At 41.1% G+C, this 19,115-nt stretch overlaps 3 protein-coding genes across 4 annotated transcripts in view; 1 reads left to right on the top strand and 2 right to left on the bottom strand.

Annotated features, from left to right (window-relative positions):
- The window catches only part of uba7 (ubiquitin-like modifier activating enzyme 7), a 62,091-nt gene extending 60,897 nt beyond the window's left edge, over positions 1-1,194 (top strand). For both annotated transcript variants that reach the window (XM_035383492.1, XM_035383491.1), the window contains exon 25: positions 469-1,194. In XM_035383492.1, coding sequence (XP_035239383.1) covers positions 469-604 — 136 coding nt within the window. In that variant the 3' untranslated portion in view covers positions 605-1,194. The remainder of the gene's footprint in view (positions 1-468) is intronic.
- Positions 1,195-3,605: 2,411 nt separating this feature from the next.
- Positions 3,606-7,977, bottom strand: inka1b (inka box actin regulator 1b). The gene is made up of 3 exons (XM_035380903.1): positions 7,802-7,977; positions 7,644-7,689; positions 3,606-4,682 (listed from the first exon to the last, which is right to left on the bottom strand). The coding sequence occupies exons 2-3, from the start codon at positions 7,644-7,646 to the stop codon at positions 3,756-3,758; spliced, it is 930 nt and encodes a 309-aa protein (XP_035236794.1). The 5' UTR covers positions 7,647-7,689; positions 7,802-7,977; the 3' UTR covers positions 3,606-3,755.
- A 4,237-nt stretch (positions 7,978-12,214) lies between these two features.
- LOC118208074 (guanine nucleotide-binding protein G(i) subunit alpha-2) overlaps positions 12,215-19,115 on the bottom strand; it is an 82,056-nt gene continuing 75,155 nt past the window's right edge. Inside the window, exons 6-9 of the mRNA XM_035382348.1 lie at positions 16,532-16,661; positions 15,987-16,140; positions 13,602-13,819; positions 12,215-13,241 (exon numbers count right to left, since the gene is read on the bottom strand). Of these exons, the coding sequence (XP_035238239.1) occupies positions 13,629-13,819; positions 15,987-16,140; positions 16,532-16,661 (475 nt within the window). The 3' untranslated portion in view covers positions 12,215-13,241; positions 13,602-13,628. The remainder of the gene's footprint in view (positions 13,242-13,601; positions 13,820-15,986; positions 16,141-16,531; positions 16,662-19,115) is intronic.

The following is a 19,115-nucleotide window of genomic DNA, read 5'->3' as shown; positions in this document are numbered from 1 at the left end:
TGCTTCTGTCTCTGGGACTGTCTCTGCCGGCCCCCCTCCCCCCTTCCTGAGACACAGGCAGCTTCCTCCGGGGCTCTGTGTATACACCTCCCTCTCCAGGGACCAACATGGCCCTGAAGAACTGAGCCAGAGAAAGGAGTGTGGAAAGCAGGCTCCCTTCAGAGCTGCTTCCTGTGATTCTGTGCCCTCTCAGACACCTTAATCACTTTGCTCACCTGTATGTAACGCACAATGGTTTCACGGCTAATTCAACTGAAGCTAGAATCACTATTCTTGTAAATAAATGACCAAGTACAAACCCATTTAAACAGAAATACTGTGCATATTGACTATATTATTTGATGCAAATGCAATATATTTATGTAAGTCAGATTTTTCTCTTAATAGCTTTATGACAATATAAAATATGTTCATGAGGTCTTTGGATAGGCATTCCTGTAAATGTGCTGTGTTTGTGTGTCCATGCAGTGTGTCTGATGTGGTGCGCACTGTTACCAAGACTGAGATCCCAGCACACCAGCAGGTCCTGGAGTTCACCGCCTCATTCGCTGAAGATGAGGAGGACAGTGAGACTGCACCACCCATCCGGTACCGCTTCAGATGAAGTCAGCCTGATTCAGCCGGCCTCAAAGAGGACCTGGAGGAAGAGCCAAAGGCCTCACCATAAGAATCTGCCTATAAAATTAAATCACAAATAAATGAATACTGAACTTGCCAATCTGTGATTATGAAGGAAGTGTGTGGAAAAAATCTATCCATATTAAAATATGTATGCTTTAGCCTTTTGGATTGTTATGGTTTAACTATCTCAGGAAGTAAAAATCATGTCCTTTATTATTATTACTGTGTATTCTCTTGTAATCATTCCTTACTTATATCTTAAGACTTAGCCATAGCTTTACTGGCTTAGCCTTAAAAATTAGCCAAAGCTTTATTGTGTGAGCTAGACTTGATGTTCATGGCTAAGGATAACTGACCTTAAGACAGAATTGTGCCTCGTCTGACCAGTGTTTGTATTTTTTTTCTGATGACCTTCGGAATGCACTTATTGTACGTCGCCTTGGATATGAAGTGTCTGACAAATAAAATGCTATGTAATGTGCTTCTACCTTATTTGTTCAGCTGTTAGAGTGAGCTACTGATTGGTCAAGGTGTGATCATAAATGAATAACAATGATGATTCCATTAACCACAGTGGGTGTCTTTGCGTTGTGTTTGCTTTGTCTTTGCTTTGTTTACACTTCTCACTTGTGATTGGCATTTAACCTGCAGTGCACCTCACTCAGTTCCTCTTCAGTGGCATCCTTTCTAATGCACAGCTCCCTTTCCTTCTCATTTATGAAATTACCTATTTTCACATATTCTGGGAATGGAGAGCAGAGACGGTTGTTTATCTCCTCATCTCTGTCTTCGGTCTGGACTGGCAGCACAGATGCCCGTTCCATAAATTCTTGGGACTTTAATAAATTATTACTTACTTTTCAAAAAAGGCCGATTCTTTTCTGCAGCTGTGCTTGGATTCTTTGTGACTTACCCCGTGAGGTTGGGAATTCCAGACATTTCAGAGTTCCGCTGGGGTTGCTGTGGAACTTCTGTAGTGTCCCTTCTTACGTTTTCTTATGATTTCAGACTCTGAGTCATTCACAGTCCAGATATGAATGGATGGCTTGTAAGCTGTGCTTTTAATCTGTGAAGGTGTTTCCCAATGGAATACTAATGTTGCGCAGCTATTTCTAGCGTGATAAGGGATGGATTTATCATCAGCCACAGGCTTTCCCTGCTTGCTCAAAACCATTGAGAAACAACAGCAAAAAAAATAAATGTATTTTACCCTTTTTCTGGGTTTTCCTTTCAGTCCGAAGGGGTATGTTGTGGTAATATCCCATCTTCCCTAAGAGAAACTGCATTGCTATGCAATTGGCCTACTTGTCTTTGTCCTCATTCTCAGTTGTGATTAATTGGAATGCCTGTCAAGCACAAAATTAGAACCACAGTTGATCAGAAACATTGTCCTATTTACTTCAAATGCCATTATCATTATGCTTTAATTACCAGAGCTATATATTACACACAGATATCAAGGGAGATGCTGAAATAATATAAACTAATAGCCTTTTTTCCCCACGAAACTGAAGTTAACAGTAAGTCAGGTTTCTTCCACAGAGAAGTGTGTGCATGCATGTGGGCCGCCAGTTGTCCCGTTAAGCTCAGCAGAGCACAGTGTTTAATAAGGCATGGACGCGGATGAAGTTTGCAAATGCCCGAGCTCTCGGCCATCTGGACACAGCTGTTTGGTCTATCGCTGCTCCCCCCCTGGGAATGGCCATTGACTCATCAGCCACATGCTGCTGGAATCACAGGGGATGTGTTGACATGGCCTTCCTCCCTCCTCTCTACCTTGTCCTCTGTTCTTCAAGAGGCTTTTGAATCCCACCACACAGCCAGAGGCCTGAGTCGACCACGTGCAGCAGAGTGACTTGGAATCCATATCTTTTTGTTCTTGCTGATTTGAGAATATACCGATCACTACTACTTCCTGCTTTTAGTTTGTTTCTCTTTCTGCCTGTGATTGTGTGTCCACTAATAGTACTGTAATAATAATACAGTATTAGTCCATTCGTTTTTTTCTGAACTCTAAAGAAGCATTTCTGAACATGACCACCAATATGTGGGCTTTTTTTGCCAGTGAATATTCACCCACAGCCATTGTTTTTGGACTTATTCATGACCTTTAACTCTAGCTCTAGTTTGGTTGTGGGTTTTTCAGTTTTTTTTTTCTTCTCTCTGCTTCCTGTGTATAGTTAGTTCTTTTTCTGAGCGTGCTGTGTGACAGCTACCACCACTGCCCCAGGGAAAGGACTTTATTCAGAGGGCTCTGATGAAGGTCTTCTAATCAATAACTTAGTTATATTAAAGAGTATTGCAGTGTTGAGAAGTTTCATATATTGCTTTTATCTTTATTGCTGCTGAGTATTGTCATGTGTGGACACTCCCTTTACTGACATCCAATACGAACACAATGGGGGGAACAACTAGAATATTGACACATTAAATTTTTATGATCACCACAAGCCATTAAAATAACTATTAAAATAACATTGGTCAGCCAAGAATAACAGATAGCTCTGTAGTGTCATATAATTAAAATGTTCTTGTGAACTACTACAAAAATTGAAGCAATTAAAAGAGGACATTTCCAGCAGCGAGAATCTGGTCTGTATTTTCATCCACCTTCACACATTTAAGATGCACTGAGCCATACAAAGTTGTATTACTATCTATAAACTCTGTCCAACATTTAATTTCTCATTGTTAATAGACTGCTCCAAAGCCCTCTCTTTCTCACAAAAACAATAATGCAAATTAAGTGTCTGGAAAGAATTGCTGTCAGTTGGATTTCCTTTTGCTGAGCTGGTGTTGATGATATAATAGATTTTTGACACATTCCCAGGATTTTTTTTTTTTTTTTTGAAGGAGCATTTGGGAAAATAACACTTCAATACGTTTCAGTTTGAACATGAGAAACTTGAAATATTATTTAAATATTTGTGGTACTAAATATGCCTTGCAGAATTAGTTGCTTTTCTCAAGAAATGCACTGTCTATTTCCTTTATGAAAAAACACATTTTATTGTATCAACAAATATATAGCATCATTATATACACCACCTGTAAAAATAATAATAATAATAATACCGTTTATATTAACAGTGTCCTTGCACAAAACCAAAAAGAGTTCATTGCCATGGCATCAGTCAGATATACCCAATAATGTCATTACAGATGATTGGCTGCCGACTGCCAGTCTTCATCAGTGCGGTGAACTGGTAGAAGTCTGTGCCCAGTTCATGTAGGCCAGTGTGGGACTGGTGGAAGAACGGGGGCCTTGGCTGGAAGCCCACAGGGCAGGAGAGGCGCTTTGGGGCAGCGGCAGTCCTGTTTACCCGAGAGGAATCCGATTTCGTCCGGCACTCCACACCTTTCGACATTCCCGCAAATTTCCGTCTCAAGTTCACCAAAAAGTCCTTGGCCACGCGGCGGCTGGCGTTGGGCTTTGGTTCTGCCGGTTCCGGAAAATCGGGTAGATCCATCCAGTTCTTGATGAGGTCAGCAAAGCTGTTGTCTCCCAGCACCAGAGGTTGGCGGTTCCGCCCTCGGGTCAGGAGGGACGTGGTCCAGTCCTCGGGGTCGCTGGCCTCGAAGGAGGTCCAGCGCTCCAGGCAAGCGTCCGAGGTAGATTTGGGGCGCACCCGGCCGCTGGTTCCACGGTTGGTGCGGAGACAGGCGCTGGAGGAGACTCGGACGTTCCTGGTCCGCCGCAGCACCACCCCCTCGTCCTGCCAGGAAGCCTCCGAGTACCCCGAATCGAAGTCCACGCTCTTCTCGCTGCTGGGGGACCCCAGCGCCAGCCGGCCCTCTCGCTCCTCCTCGTCGTCCTCCTCTTCCTCCATGGGGCTGGCCAGGCAGCAGGCCGAGTCGTAGGTGCTGGCCTCGCTGGCGTCCGAGATGCGCAGGCGGGTCAGACGTTCGCGGGCCGGGCCCCTCGGTGGGCAGGGCCGTACCGCTGCAAGGGGGCGGCTGGGGAGCGCACAGCCCCCCCGGATTTGCTTCAGGTCCTGCAGGGACCTCATCATGCACTGCATCTGCTCTCGAAGGCAGTCCCCTGAATCTCTCAGACACAGCTGCGGGAGAGAGAGGGAGGAACGGTCAGACTCACAGACACACACACACACAGCTTCTCTCTGTTGAGTCCTCTAGGAATTAACATGGCATTAATATCTTTGTTCTTTGTTCTTTTCTACGGGTCTCATAAAATGGTATTGTGGGACCCTGAGATGCATGGCACTTTCCCTTCAAAGCCTGTATGAAGTTAATTACACATTTCACTGTGCAGCAGACAATAAAACCAGCATTGATCTTTGACTAAATCTTTTATGGTAATGAAAATAGAAGCACTACAAATCAGAGACCTCTCCCCCCTTTGTTCTCTGCACCGCAGAGTTAACTGCGGCGTGATCACCGCCCGAGTTCCCGCCTGCCCCTGGCCACCAGAGCTGGGCTTCTCCAGCAGGCCCAAGCTTGCATGGAGACCGCGGCTGATGCAGAACCCCTATTGTCCGCTAGAACGGCACCTTCTCTCTCCCAGGAAGTCGAGTCACACCACAACACTAATCACCAGCTTCACAAATTACACAGAGGCCCGATCAGCCTGAAAGGCATGCCATTCCTACTGCTGCATTGCAATGCTTCAGAACCTCATCCTGCTCCTGCAGTCCACCAGGAATAACCACTGCCCACATCGAAGGCAATGCACAGACATAGCAACTGCTCAAAATGTCAAAGTTCCATCATGCGGTTTACGTGATGGACATAAAGGAATAAAGTATGTGACTAAAGGAAATACATGCAACATTTATCAAAATTAATTACATTTGTTAGGTATTAATATTAAAACATTAAGGAAATGTCTTCATGATATTTAAATGTGTTTAATGACACCTGCATGCGTGGATTGTGGGAACAGGATGTAAGGGAAATAGCCTCTCTAACTCTTCAAGATGAAATAAAGGAAGTCTGGAAGAGGAGCTGGAATGATGAAACCTGAAAGAGCCTGAGAAGTCACTTCCTTTACCCCGACACACACAGGAAGTCCTGCTGATTGGTTCAAACTGCTCACCGTGAAGCGACATTCTCTAGCTTCAACAATGGGGACTGAAGCTCAAAGAAGTGTGAGTCACAAAGCAGTGATCAAATTTTGAGATGTTATCCTGTGCTGACACATTCACGGCACATGCACTGTTGTTCCCAACTATTTGGAGAGGGCCAGTAGTACTATGTTAAAGTTAAGCAGAAAAATATTCCTGTTAACTGGTATAAGTATATGGACTGACCAGTCATTATATTCTTGTTTTATGTAATATCTAAATAATTATGCAGTTGCATAATTATAAACAGGCCCCAGCTGGGAACAAAACAATTTTCCCAGTTAGTGTACTCTTTCTGCAGCTGAGTGAGACACAGACCAGCATGCTACAATATTGCCAAAGAGAACAGGGATTAACCACCACTTTAGTACATTAGTATAGCAAACTTTGAAAAAGTCTTTACTTGAATTTGCAGCACCATAACTACCTCCAGAGCTGTGATTGTAAAAGTATGGTAGACGACCACACACAAGAAAAGAACCTATTAGATGTTTAGAGTGATGTCATCTGTTTTGCCTTCTTTTACAAAGCAACTTTCTGCCGTTTCCTGTTTCTAATTAAGTTTAGCATACCTTTCAGAATGCTGGCTAGCAGCCCCCACATACATCCACACATGCATGCACGTGCAAACACACACAAACACACATACATAAACTTATTAAGTCCTGTCTATAAGCTAAAAAAAAAAAAAAAAGACTGGTGATGACATCACAGCTGCTCTGAAAATAGTTTATTTCAGAAGGTAATGGTGGGAAGACATGGGGAAATCTCACACACGGTCAAAAAAAAGTTTACATCAGATAGCACAGTTCCTAGTTACACCATTTACTTCTGGGTAACTTTGTTCAACAGTCTGTTCCCTTTAAAAGAAGCTGTTTTCCTCCGCCATTCCATGTGCCAGTACTATTTGCTATTCAGTGCACTACTGTTCATTTTACCTGCACCTTGAGAACGCTTGATTTCAGTTACAGAGATAATATCAAGATAATCAAGGCTGTGCTATGGTTCTGATACAGACATAAAATTCAAGTGCTCTAAGGTCACCATTCAACTCACTAACAGAGAATTAATCCCACAACACCATTCTGCCACGTTTCTAGATAATTATTATCACATTATTATTACCACAGTGGATTGCATACATTCCTTGTCATTATTTTAGCTTTTGTAAAGTTTTAATTCTTAGTTCTGCATGTCATTTATTTGTGTAACATACAGTAAAACTCACTGCCTTAAATAAACTGACAGAATAAATGTTACTGTGAGAAAATTGTTTCCCTATTGCATCCCTGTTATAATGAAATGAAAACATTTGGGGAAATTTCTTGAAAAAAATATTCCCTCCAGTTGGAGCGAGGAACATCGCTTTGCAATGACATCAGTATTAAACTTTTAAACTACTGCTGACTCTGCTTCACCGTTAAACCAAACATTTGGTTGTGTTTATCTCGACACATAGCACAGAAGAGTGTCAAACTGTTGCGTGTATGGCTACTTTGCCCATGTCAAACATCACGTTTATCAGTAAATCAGTGGACATAATTATCTATAGGATAGCTTTGGGGTTAGGCTGCAGATGCACTGCCATATGCGAGAACAGCACGATTTTCATCTCCTTAATAACAGTGACACTCAGTCGAGAAACACCCGAACAGGCACCCTCTTCTACTTTATTGAACTGTGCACGGATACTGTACAGTAAAATGTCCAATGTTAATTATACTCCAACAGGGTTAATTCAACTCTAACAGATACCATTTGGCACCACTCTGGACCAGACTGAGTTAGTTAGAGTTTAATTAACACTATTAGTTGAAATAACACTGGACATTTGTACTGTGTGTAGCCTAAATCGAAAATTGCAACATTAAATCCCATTCGCAGAATTAATTCACACCACGTAGCTACGTGAACTATAAAAAAGAAAATAATGCTTACCATTTGTTGTTCTTAATACGTCAAAGCCAATGTCCGTTTAAAATTCCTGAAGAAACGGGATAAAGCAGAGATAATAACGTCAAAATTAATCTTGGTTAGCTGAAGTCAAACAGAAAATGTTGTCTATGTTGAACAAGTAAATAATGTCTGATACTTACATTGATGTGTAATTAGCTGCCCAGAATAAAGAAAGTAATCCGGTCGGCAAACTTCACCGTGATCTCATTGACTATCAACCGCCGTTGCTTTTTAATTGTCAATGTGCAGCTGTGGGGTGCGTGCAGCGGTTTTGTCAGCGCAGTCTTATTTCTAGCCTGCGGGTGGCAGCCAGTCAGAGCTGCGCATCACCGAATCAGCCTATTAGAACACGGTTGAAATATGAGATTGCAAAAACACAAATCTGCACCTCTTACGTCCGAATGGAAAACACACCTCTATTTTTATTTTCACTTTGCGAGACCTGAAATGAGCCGATAAATACCCCTTTTCGGACGGTATACCTTATGGCAAACTATTGCAGCATTCAGCTGCTATTCACCAGTATTACGCAATTGATTTAATTCAATACGGTTTTATGTTGCATTATGAACTCGTAAATCCTCATTATTAGCCAACAGACTTTTTCACAACAAAAATGTGCGCGCACGATGCCAAAACAGTATATTCCTTACAATAATGTTAAAATGCACTGTTTGGATAGTCGATCAAAACTAGTGAACCCTACTGAACTTCAACCAACTCTCAATTTAATAAGATTGTAGTAGGAACAACTGGATATTTTAAAGAAAAAAAAAGTTTTGTTCATAAATGTACTTGCATTACAAGGTAATGTTATTAATATATTCATTTTACGAAGATAACTAGGCTATCATCAGCAATGGCAAACCAAGCATCTTAAAATAGGCCACATTCATGTTCTCACCGATAACGCGTGGTCCAGTAGGGTCTCCAAGATCTTAGCCAACGGACAACTCCAGTGATGGTGACTTCAAAATCAGTAGCCTATAACTGAGATAATATGAAGCAAAATCTAGTTTTTTAATCATTTTCAGTTATCCCTCTTGTTTTCATTTTGGCTGTTTCTATTGTCATTTGGGATTCATACGAAAGTGATACTAAGATGATGGCAATATGATGTAATTACCTTATTCTTTCGTGCTCCGTATTTTAGGAGAAAGTACCTGATTATCCAAGCGTTGTTTTCAAATGAAAACGATGTAACGATAAGCAGAAGCTGCTTTTTGACAGCATGTGAGTGTTGACAAGTTTCAATTTCCTACAATGAACTATGCACGGTGCCGCACTTCATTTATTTGAACGATTTTGGCAAATACAGTGATTTCCATGTGTTTCTTGCGTTTCGTTTCTGTGTTCATGTAGACAATGTAGCGGTGTCAAGGGAAAATAAACAAAATTGCACGCATTTCTTCCAGCATATTTAATCAATTAACTAGTTTAATTGAGGGACCGCAAATAAGCTAACACCGTGTTTGCCTCAGTTTACAACTGATATGGTAGGGATTCCAATTCCATAAATTACACGGATAACCTACTGGATTCCAAAGGGGTCCACAAGGCATAACGAACATAAACGGATAAAAAATTATCTTGCTGTTTGCCAAATGAAAATGGAAATGTAATCTCGAAATAAATACCAGGGAGCAAAGGCAACGTTCCTGCAAAGCTCGCACAAATATACCATTACTGCCATCTAGTGAGAATATGTTGCAAACACAACACTAAATTTACCATGACACAAGCAGCCAGAGATGACCCGCTTGCATAAACTTGTGGTGTGAAGAACCGATTGACGTGACAATGCTTCTCCGCATTCTTGCATTAATTGGTGGGTCTGCTTTACAATGCAAATACTGCGTCAATGGTAACCCTGCAGACACCCGCATGACATTGTATGCTCAGATCTGCACAGTGTACGGACATGTTACAGGCTCCACTGTGAAATGGTTGCCATTCTTCAGTAAAATGTTTGCACCTTAAACGGAAGGTGAATTTTACTGTGACTTACTCACAGTAAATACTAATGTATACATTTTATGTGTAATGTATCTAAAGTTTGGTTTACTAATTAGGCCTGGGTTGATCCCACCTGACAGTACTCTTGTTATGTTATCTCAACACTAGTAAATTATTTAATATATACACAGGCTTACTTATACATGACATATTATACATGTTTATATTTTCCAGCCCTTATGTTGTTCGCCATACACTGCGAATTATAATTGTCAATAAATGTGCTTTTGGTAGGGAACACATGATTTCCTTAATTAAACACCACTGTTAGTATGACAAATTGTTCCCCTGAGCATTTAATTGGTGCCTATAATTTACTTGCATTTATGAATTGAACCTAATTCAGTCACTAACTATTATTACATTTCTTATCTTACAAATGAAACGCTTATCATGCATTACAAAATTGTGGCCTAAAACAGAAAATGGTCTTCACTGGATTTTCGCATTTGCATTGGAGCAAATGTGTGTGTGTGTGTGTGTGTGTGTATGTTGATGTAATGAAATTGCACTTCTCATTACTGATTTACTTACATTTTATTTGATTACATAAATGAATATCTCTGCACCATAGTTCATGCTTTGGGTAGTTTTGGATTTGACCCCATACAGTACTTTAAGAATCAGTGTGTTAGTGTTAAAGTAACCATATAAATACTGCTTGCATCTGTGTTTGGTTTTACAGTCATCCTTTTTGCCATTAGGTAGAACACTGAGATTTTCCTCAGAAACTGCAAAGGGTTATGTAACAGAATTATGCAGGATGTAATGATACTTCATTTCAATTAACAGGACCATAAGCGCTGCCCTTGAAGCAAATGAAGAGGCCATAGATTCCTTCAGAGGAGGCAATTATGCACTTTGAAGAATTTACTCAGCTGATGTTCTGTCAGCTAATGTTGTCTTTCTTGAACCCCACCCCACTATCTCACAGCTGGCTAAATTACCCTATTGTAAATAATATTGATGAGGATGATATAACATATACTTAAAAAACATGTAAGGAAAATTACATGTTGCCTGATTTTTGAGCTGCAAAATAATGTATAAATGTTAGCCTTAAAGTCCTAATCCTGTAAATTAGAGAGGAGTGGAATATGTGTGAACACCTGGGGCATTCTGGGTGCATCGCATGCTAATTAACCAGCAAACATCACACATCAACTGAGATTCATTTAATCTTTGCCTGTTGTTATCTTAATTTGATGTGACAGCTGCAGAAAACAGAATTTGTGTACCAAATAATTCCATACACATATTAGCACAATGTGTTCTCTGCACTGATGTTTTCATTATTAAATATATATTTATTGAATAAATATTTCCACAAGGAAAATAATTAGGTGCAGAATATCTGCTCACTATGTTTGAGGAGTAATTGCAAATGCGCTCTTCCACAGCTACTGAATCACTAAACAGAGTAAATCACCAGGAGAAATGCAGTAATAGAAAATAGATTGAATGTAATATTTCTTGGAAGGAGAGGGTAAGGGGAAAAGATTATGATTGAGCTTCAACAGAGAATCGCAGAGCACCAACCTGCATCATAATATTTCCTCTGCCTGCACTTTACAAAACCACATGGGGCAAATTACTTTAAAACAGGCTCATACTCATAGCATTTATCCTGTAAGTAATAAAGGGGATTATGCCCAGAAACACACTTGGTACACTATGAAAAATTGTCCCTTGTTTGAAACAGCCAGGTTCAACTGCAGGTCCATCCCACTGCCTCCATCAATTTGGGAGGGCAATCACTAGGGGAATCCTTTGAAATGCACAGAGTAACTTTCCTTCCCTCCCTGAAGCAAGGCAGTTGCTGCAGCAGAGTGCTGTTCAATCTGACAAATGCAGACATCAGAAACCCCATCAACCAGAAGAGCTGTGACAGTGTGATGTAGTTATGTCAGTTACTTAGGATATCCTGCTAACCACAGCCCTTCTTCCCCAGGCAATGCTATGGCAAAATATATATCACCACAACCAGGCACGGTCTGGATGTGATATGAGCTGTAGAGCACATCAATTCACTACACACAATTCCATAAACCAGATGCAGAACTGTAAAAAATGTTATTAGACTGAGCATTGCTCAGTCCAATAGGTCCCTTATAAATAAATAAAAAAGAGAAGCTACATTCTATGAAGTTAGATTTCAGAAGCTTTCATTCACAAGACAACAGCAAAAATTACAGGTATGTGAGCACTCAATAATGTAGGATTAATACCAATGAGTAATGTTTTGCATTTTCATAAACAGAGCAATAAAATCTGGATGTTATACAGGCACTATAGTGTGTTCTCTTATACTGTCTGCCCCATTAACACAACAACAAATTGCTTTGTCATTATTATCAGGCTTTCTACAGCAAACAGTAACAGTTCCACTTTTACTCTGGGAGAATTAAACGCTGAAGGCTCATCAATAACATTTTTCAAGTCTTCTATGTTTTTATTCTTCCTCTCCGCTTCTGTGGGCAGTTCATACAAGCTCTAAGGTCATGGCAGGGACAGAAGAAATGACAAGAACCATCAGGTCTAGTGACTCAACTTTTATTTAAATTAAATCATTATATGACCTTTAAAGCATTTTAATATTTACCAAAACACTATTCTTTTTCCTGTGTTAGATTTGTCTGTCATAATCATCATTACTATTTTACCTTGTTTTTCGGTCATGAAGAAAATGGAAGAAAGAATTAGGCCTAAGACAGTTCTACAAATGAAAGCAACTCTAGGTCAGATGTAAACAGACGTGAAGGCACAATACATACCAAAGTAGACATGGAATAGAACGATATAAAATAAAATAAAGTCAGATTATCTAAAATACCAGTTAAAATCTTTTTGCTCTCACCATTCTCCCCCCTGGTACGAAGATTCTTTTTTTGTTATTTTTCTTTTTTGTACATTTTTTGTCTGTTTTCATCATTTTTCTAAAGGAATGTTACACTTTTTATGGCAGGTTACAGAGCTAATTACAGTATAGCCAACTATTGTCAGTCATGCAGCGTAATATGAAGTTAAGCTAAGAATGTGGACTCATGTAAACATAATGAAAAAAGCGCTTTCCTTTCAATCCATTTTCTCAATTCATGCCCAGGTTTCTTTTAAAAAATAAGCTTTATGCAATTAAGTTTCATAAAATTTGCACATCAGATTTAAAAGTAAAGTAAATGCATTCATATAAAAAAAGTTTTTTTTCTCTCTCTTTTTGCCTTGTCTAATAATTAAAAATAAAGGAAAAACAAAAACAAAAAAGGACACAACTAAAATAAATGTTGAGTTGTGGACTCAGCCTAAGGAATTAACAGTAATAAAACATGGAATCCCCTTTGAAATTAAATATCCAATACATAACGAAAAACCATAAAAATCACGAGAAGGAAAATACATGGTGGTTGGGGAACCAGCAATTGTTCAGATTCTACAAGGCTTTTCCCAGTTCTCAGTCTTTTTTCTTTATAAAAGCAGATAGAAGCAAGATTCGGTCGTTGGCCAGTGCAGTCTGTCACGGTCGGTCCCCTCTCCTCCCTTCCGGTCCTTACAGCTGTTCAAGTAATCCTGAGAGTGAGACAGACAAAGGTCATTACTCCAGCTCAGCAATCGTGTGTGTGTGTGTGTATGTGTGTCTGTGTGTCTGTTTCTACAGTATGTGTGTCTGTGTTTGTGTCCATATGTGCATGTGTGTGTTAATAACAATATGGCAGAATGAGCTGAAGTGAATATGTGCATGCACATTAATAACTATTGGTATCATGTGTGTTTCTGTGTACATGAGCTCGTATATGTGCTTGCGTGTGTATACAAATGTGCATGTGTGCATGTGAGCGTGTGTGTGTGCGTGCATGCGTGTGCGTGTGTGTGTGTGTTTGTTTAGGTGTGTATCTACTTGTGCATATATATCTGTGTATATGTGCTCACCCTGGCATGTCCTCCTCTGCTCCTGCTCTAGAAGAGGCCGCAGTCTTTCAGGTTGTTCTTGATGATGACATCAGTGACAGCATCGAAGACAAACTGCACGTTCTTGGTGTCAGTGGCGCAGGTGAAGTGGGTGTAGATCTCCTTGGTGTCCTTCTTTTTGTTCAGGTCCTCAAACTTGGTCTGTATGTAGCTGGCTGCTTCATCATATTTATTGGCTCCTAGACAGCAAGAGGCAAGTTTGTCAGATATTGCTGCTACAAAAACACTGCAGCAGAAACTCATAGATACAAACCTCAGGGAATGGTCACCTGAACAGAGCATGAACCCTGAAGTAGCATAAGCAATTACACATTCTCAAGCTTATTCTTAAAATACTTAGCTTACTGGTTATTATCATTGATGCAAAAACATAAATAACAGTGTGCAATAAACAGAAACACCTTCCATTGATAAAAAAACTCGACAAATACCTGTCCTTCTCTAACTGTATGTTGGATCCCTCAAATTAAATCACCAAATTTCTTTCCTGAGGGAGCAGCATAGTGAAAAACAACAGCAGCCCACCTTCTCCTCAAGTTTTTCAGAGTTCGAGGAGATCTTTCATATGTGGCTTTGACGTGCAGTCACTGATGAAACGCAGTCCCCTAACCAAATGAATCTTCCTATAGCCTGGGCGACGTAATTGCCAACTGCGCATTGCCCTATGGAGCTACCAGCCACAGCTGGCACTGGTACGATCCGGCCTGGTGTCTTAATGCTTGGCTCGACATAGATAGACAAAGTAGTTTAATTTGAGTTTGGTGTAAGGTTGCCTTTCTGTCATTCTCTCTTTAATGTTACCTCACTAATGCTGTATATTTTATGATATGGAAAGAATCATGCATCACTTGCTTTCCATTCAAATTAGCTCAGTGTTAGCTATCTTTCTAGATATTAGCTCTTTTCTTGAGTCTTATTATGCTGCATCTTTTGGAAATCAGACATTGAAAAAAAAAATGTTCAGACATCCATCTTGTGGGTTGTTTGATTACTGGTTTTTAAATTACAAGATGATGCAAAATAAGAGCCTGTTAAAAATAGGGTCAAAATAACCAGTCCAATAAATGATTCTAATTAAAATGGATGCTTTTTTAACTTCACTTTCACATTTACCAAAGCCTTCAAGACTTGTAAGACTTGGAATAAAACTTGGACGCTAGCAGCAAAATAAACTCATACTCTTATAGCAGAGTTTGATTTATGACTGCAGCTTTATTCTTTGGCAAAAACAGTGAAAACCCGAGTCACAGGTAAATTACCTTTCTATGGCACTCTTAATATGATATATAAGCCGTAAATCTGGCAAATATCAGAGACAAAGCATGACTTCCATCTTTGTAAACCCATCTGGCTCTAAGTTGAGGAAAACAGCAGTGTGAAGTGCAGTGAGTTAGAATCCCAGGTGCCACATTACCTCTGTACCCTGTTACTCCATACCAGATCAATAGGCACACGCACAAACTGGTAACAGCTGTAAAAACTGTGGGCCAGTAAGTCACTCTGGGTATATGCAAATATGGAAAATAAATGATGATGCTATAGGAGAACAGATACATCTCTGTGTGAGCTAAAGAGGCGGGGGACGGGAGCCCGAAGCCACACTGCTCCCTCCCTCCCTTCAGCCTCTGTTTCCTTTCAAAACGCGAGAATTACAGCATCACACCCTGGAACTCCCCAATGGCTTCTAACTCAATAACTAGCGTGATCTGGCGGTAGCAGAGAGAAGAGGGACGGGAAATTAAAGATGTTATTTAGCACCAATCAGCTCAGAGACAGAAAGGCCTGAAAAAGGTGCCAGTCTCTGGCTCATGTGATAACTACTTTTACGATGGAGCTTGGCACACTTCACACAGTGGCCCTAACAGTGATAAATCAGACTGAATAATGTAAAGGGTAACTTTGCATGGCTCAGAACTTCTGGGAAGTCGGTCCTGCTAGCATAATATTCCAGATTCTTATCGTCTCTTTGAAAGTGAGGGATCTGAGCACATGTTGTTATAGTGGTGTGTATAAATCCTGCCATCTTCTGTGTCTGGTATTTTCAAGTGTTTGTATCATGTTCTGATTGTGTATTGTAGCCTGAAGTATTATTTCTATTGAAAAAAGTAATTCTTTACATTTGCATGCAGGCATTTAGGACATGCTTATAAAACAAGCAATAAAGCTAGAAGACCAGATAAATCTGAGTCAATTGTTGAGAACAGACTAAGTGTAAGATGCAAGAACAAGTATGCACAACATACTACAGAAGGGAATACAGAAAGCCTGCCTGTAATCTATGAACTGGCTAGCAAAAGCTACTGCTGCTATCAGCAGAGTGGATTGTGAATGGCTGGGATGCAGTACCTGAGTACTCTGGGAAGCAGATTGACAGAGGGCTACGGGTGATCTTCTCCTCAAACAGGTCCTTCTTGTTGAGGAAGAGGATGATGGAAGTCTCTGTGAACCACTTATTGTTGCAGATGCTGTCAAAGAGCTTCATGCTCTCGTGCATTCGGTTCTGCGGTTTCAGATGAACAAGAGGTACAGACATTCATTTCCGCTCACCAGAAATAAACAGATCAAAAATAAATCCATGTCTGACCACTAGGGGGAGCAGCTGTTTCACCATTGACTAAAGATTGGCCCAATATTACATTATTTGGGGAAAGTGCAGAAAAGTGTCTTCAATGACCAAATAAATATTCAACAATTCATTGCCATTTACACAATTGTTAAGAAAGCAAGAAGATTAAATTAAAATGGGGTTAAGATCTAAAATGAACGACAGTAATAAAGGTGTGAACAATAGCACAGTTAGGGACAGGTAAGGGAGTGAACAGTGGGGCAGTACTGCATAAGCAGGCACAGCTGTAAGATGAGACTGGAAGGCCTCCACTGCGTTTACTCACCATTTCCTCATCTTCAGCCAGCACCAGGTCGTAGGCGCTCAAGGCGACGCAGAAGATGATGGCGGTCACGCCCTCGAAGCAGTGGATCCACTTTTTCCTCTCCGAGCGCTGGCCACCCACGTCAAACATCCTGCGGGGAGGAGAGGGAGAGGTGAGAGGGACGCCAGCAGGGAAGGGAGACCACGCGCAATCTGTCGGCACGCACCGTCCTCTCTCCCAGCTAATTATCTCAGCGCAGCTGCGAATGCTTCTGGACAGGGGGTCAGCAGCTACATGACTTTATCTTTCTTTATGTCACGAGTCTCTGCTAAGCCAAGGAAGCCCTGACATGCCTGGAACTTAAAAACAGTGGGGAAAGGTGAGCCTTATGGTCAGAGACACTTTAGTGCCCATCGCCTCTCTAGTTAGGAATCCTTGTACACAGAGCCAATCAAGGCATGAGGAAACCTCCACTTAATCTCCAGACTCCAGCACACATACTCTCTCTCTGATACACACACACACACACACACAAACACAAACACACCTACACACACACAGAAACACATTTAGCTGTGAAATAGAATGAGATAAAGCTAAAATAGTCTTGCCTCATTGAAAAAAAGTGTGATATTGCCACACTGGGCCTGTCTGTGCAGACAGGAAGTGGAACACCAGTACGGGCTCTTGGGGGGGATTCTACAGTAATGAAATCGGTAGACGTGCAGACTAGGGAAATGGCATACTGCAGTCCGAGGATGCCTGTTTCTTTACTGTTCAGAGCCAGTATTCATGACAAAGTGACAGAAATTGCCAGCTGGAGAAAATTAGGCAGAGAGGAAAAGGAAGGGACAGAACAGATGAAACTTCTGAATGAAAATATCATCATCATGAGGATGTTCTGACACTTCTGCAGAAGAGAAAAGAAACCCATTATAGATCTTCAGCTGTGATAAAAGACCGCAGGGCCATCGCAGTTTCAGAGCTGACGTTAGTGGGGAAAGGCCAGTGTTGGACTGTCAGAAATCATCAGTTCATACAGAGAACTACTACTGAGCAGAGCGGGGGGGTGCTGCCCCCCAGCACCGTCAACGTGTTCCCATCATTCTCCTGATGAAAAGATATGGGGATGAAAAACGAGTGGAGATACGGCGGAGGAGAGCAGCTGCCACACAGGCCCGGCGCCTGTTTGCGATGCTGACCTTTCCTCGGGCCAGAAACGACACCTCGCGCACCCCGCCACGTCCTCAAGAACGTGCTAGAAACACCAGCGAAACACCCAGAGGCTAGGCGAAGGACCGAGCCAACCTGAAGGACAGAGAGGCAGCCCACTGCGAGATCAGCTGCATGTCACACTGAGCGTTTGGACCCACCGCTCTCCGCCCCCAGACAAGACTGATCTTCATGCGACAGTTCGGCGCGCTCTGCGCCACGGCGACACAGACGCCATCACTTCGGTGGTATTTGCTGGCATTTCCCTGATGATACTGTTGCCATGGGTACAGCTGGATGGCAAACAGAGGGGAAATATAAAAGGCGGATTTCAGATCGATTGCCTCCATGTGTTATTCATAAAGAATAATACACATCTAAGCCGGAGGAAAGGGCGGTCCAGGCTAATGCTAGCGTATATATGAGAGAGATTAAGAGGGAGATTGGGATGGGCTACTGAGCACAGGAACAGATAGCAGTTCCAGGCTGAGCTGGCTGGATGCCGGTGAGCATCAAACAAGGACAAGATCAGTGCCAGGGTCAGTTGGGTTTCAATGTGCTTGAACTCCAGTTGATTGTATAAAGAATCCACACACCTTGTTTTCAAGGCCTTGGCTGCCTATTGGCTGCTGATTAAAAGGAAACCGTAAATACCGGCAGACAATGCAGCCCTCCACTCAGGATTGACAAAGTGGCTGTATGGGTTTTTTTGGGGCTGGGCTCATACATTAGAATATTTTACCTTCAGAAAAAAAAGATCTGCATTCTTCCAAACTGGCGTGACCTCTGTGGTGTATAACGGTGTATCAAGGGCTGAAAATCGCAATATAGGTGTAAATATCCTCAAATTAAACCCGTCAGTCTGAATTTTTACCTAATATGTATTGTTTTATTTCAAATCCAATGTGCTGGAGTACAGATCCAAAACCACAAAATTAATAACAACAATTGTTTGTATTATTTAATAAATACATTCCCATCATAAACCATCAAAGCGAACTCAGAAGCCAAAGTTTCATTCATTCAAATTGATTTCTTTCACATGCAGAAATACTATTGATCTAACATAGGTCAAATATATTCAGTAGACGGCTGATATTGCTTTTTAAAAATAAAGAAAAAAGTATAGATTTGCCAATAAATGTGAATGGTTATTATAGCTAGTTCATGTATTACCACTTTCCCATTAAAAGTAAAAATGACTTCTGAAAAAGGAAACAGATAAACTGAGTTCAGCTATTTCTGTTTTTCCAGAAGAAGCCAGAAACATGAAGGCCTTGTTATTAGTTATGCCAGACAGTATATTATATTATAAGACGTCTATTTTAATGATTCCCCAATATCAAAACCTAGGGAAAACCAGTGTTTAAATTTATAGAGCTGTTGGCATTTT

This window comes from Anguilla anguilla, chromosome 11 (assembly GCF_013347855.1).
Source record: "Anguilla anguilla isolate fAngAng1 chromosome 11, fAngAng1.pri, whole genome shotgun sequence".
Lineage (NCBI taxonomy): Eukaryota > Metazoa > Chordata > Actinopteri > Anguilliformes > Anguillidae > Anguilla > Anguilla anguilla.
This window is presented reverse-complemented; position numbering and strand designations above follow the sequence as displayed.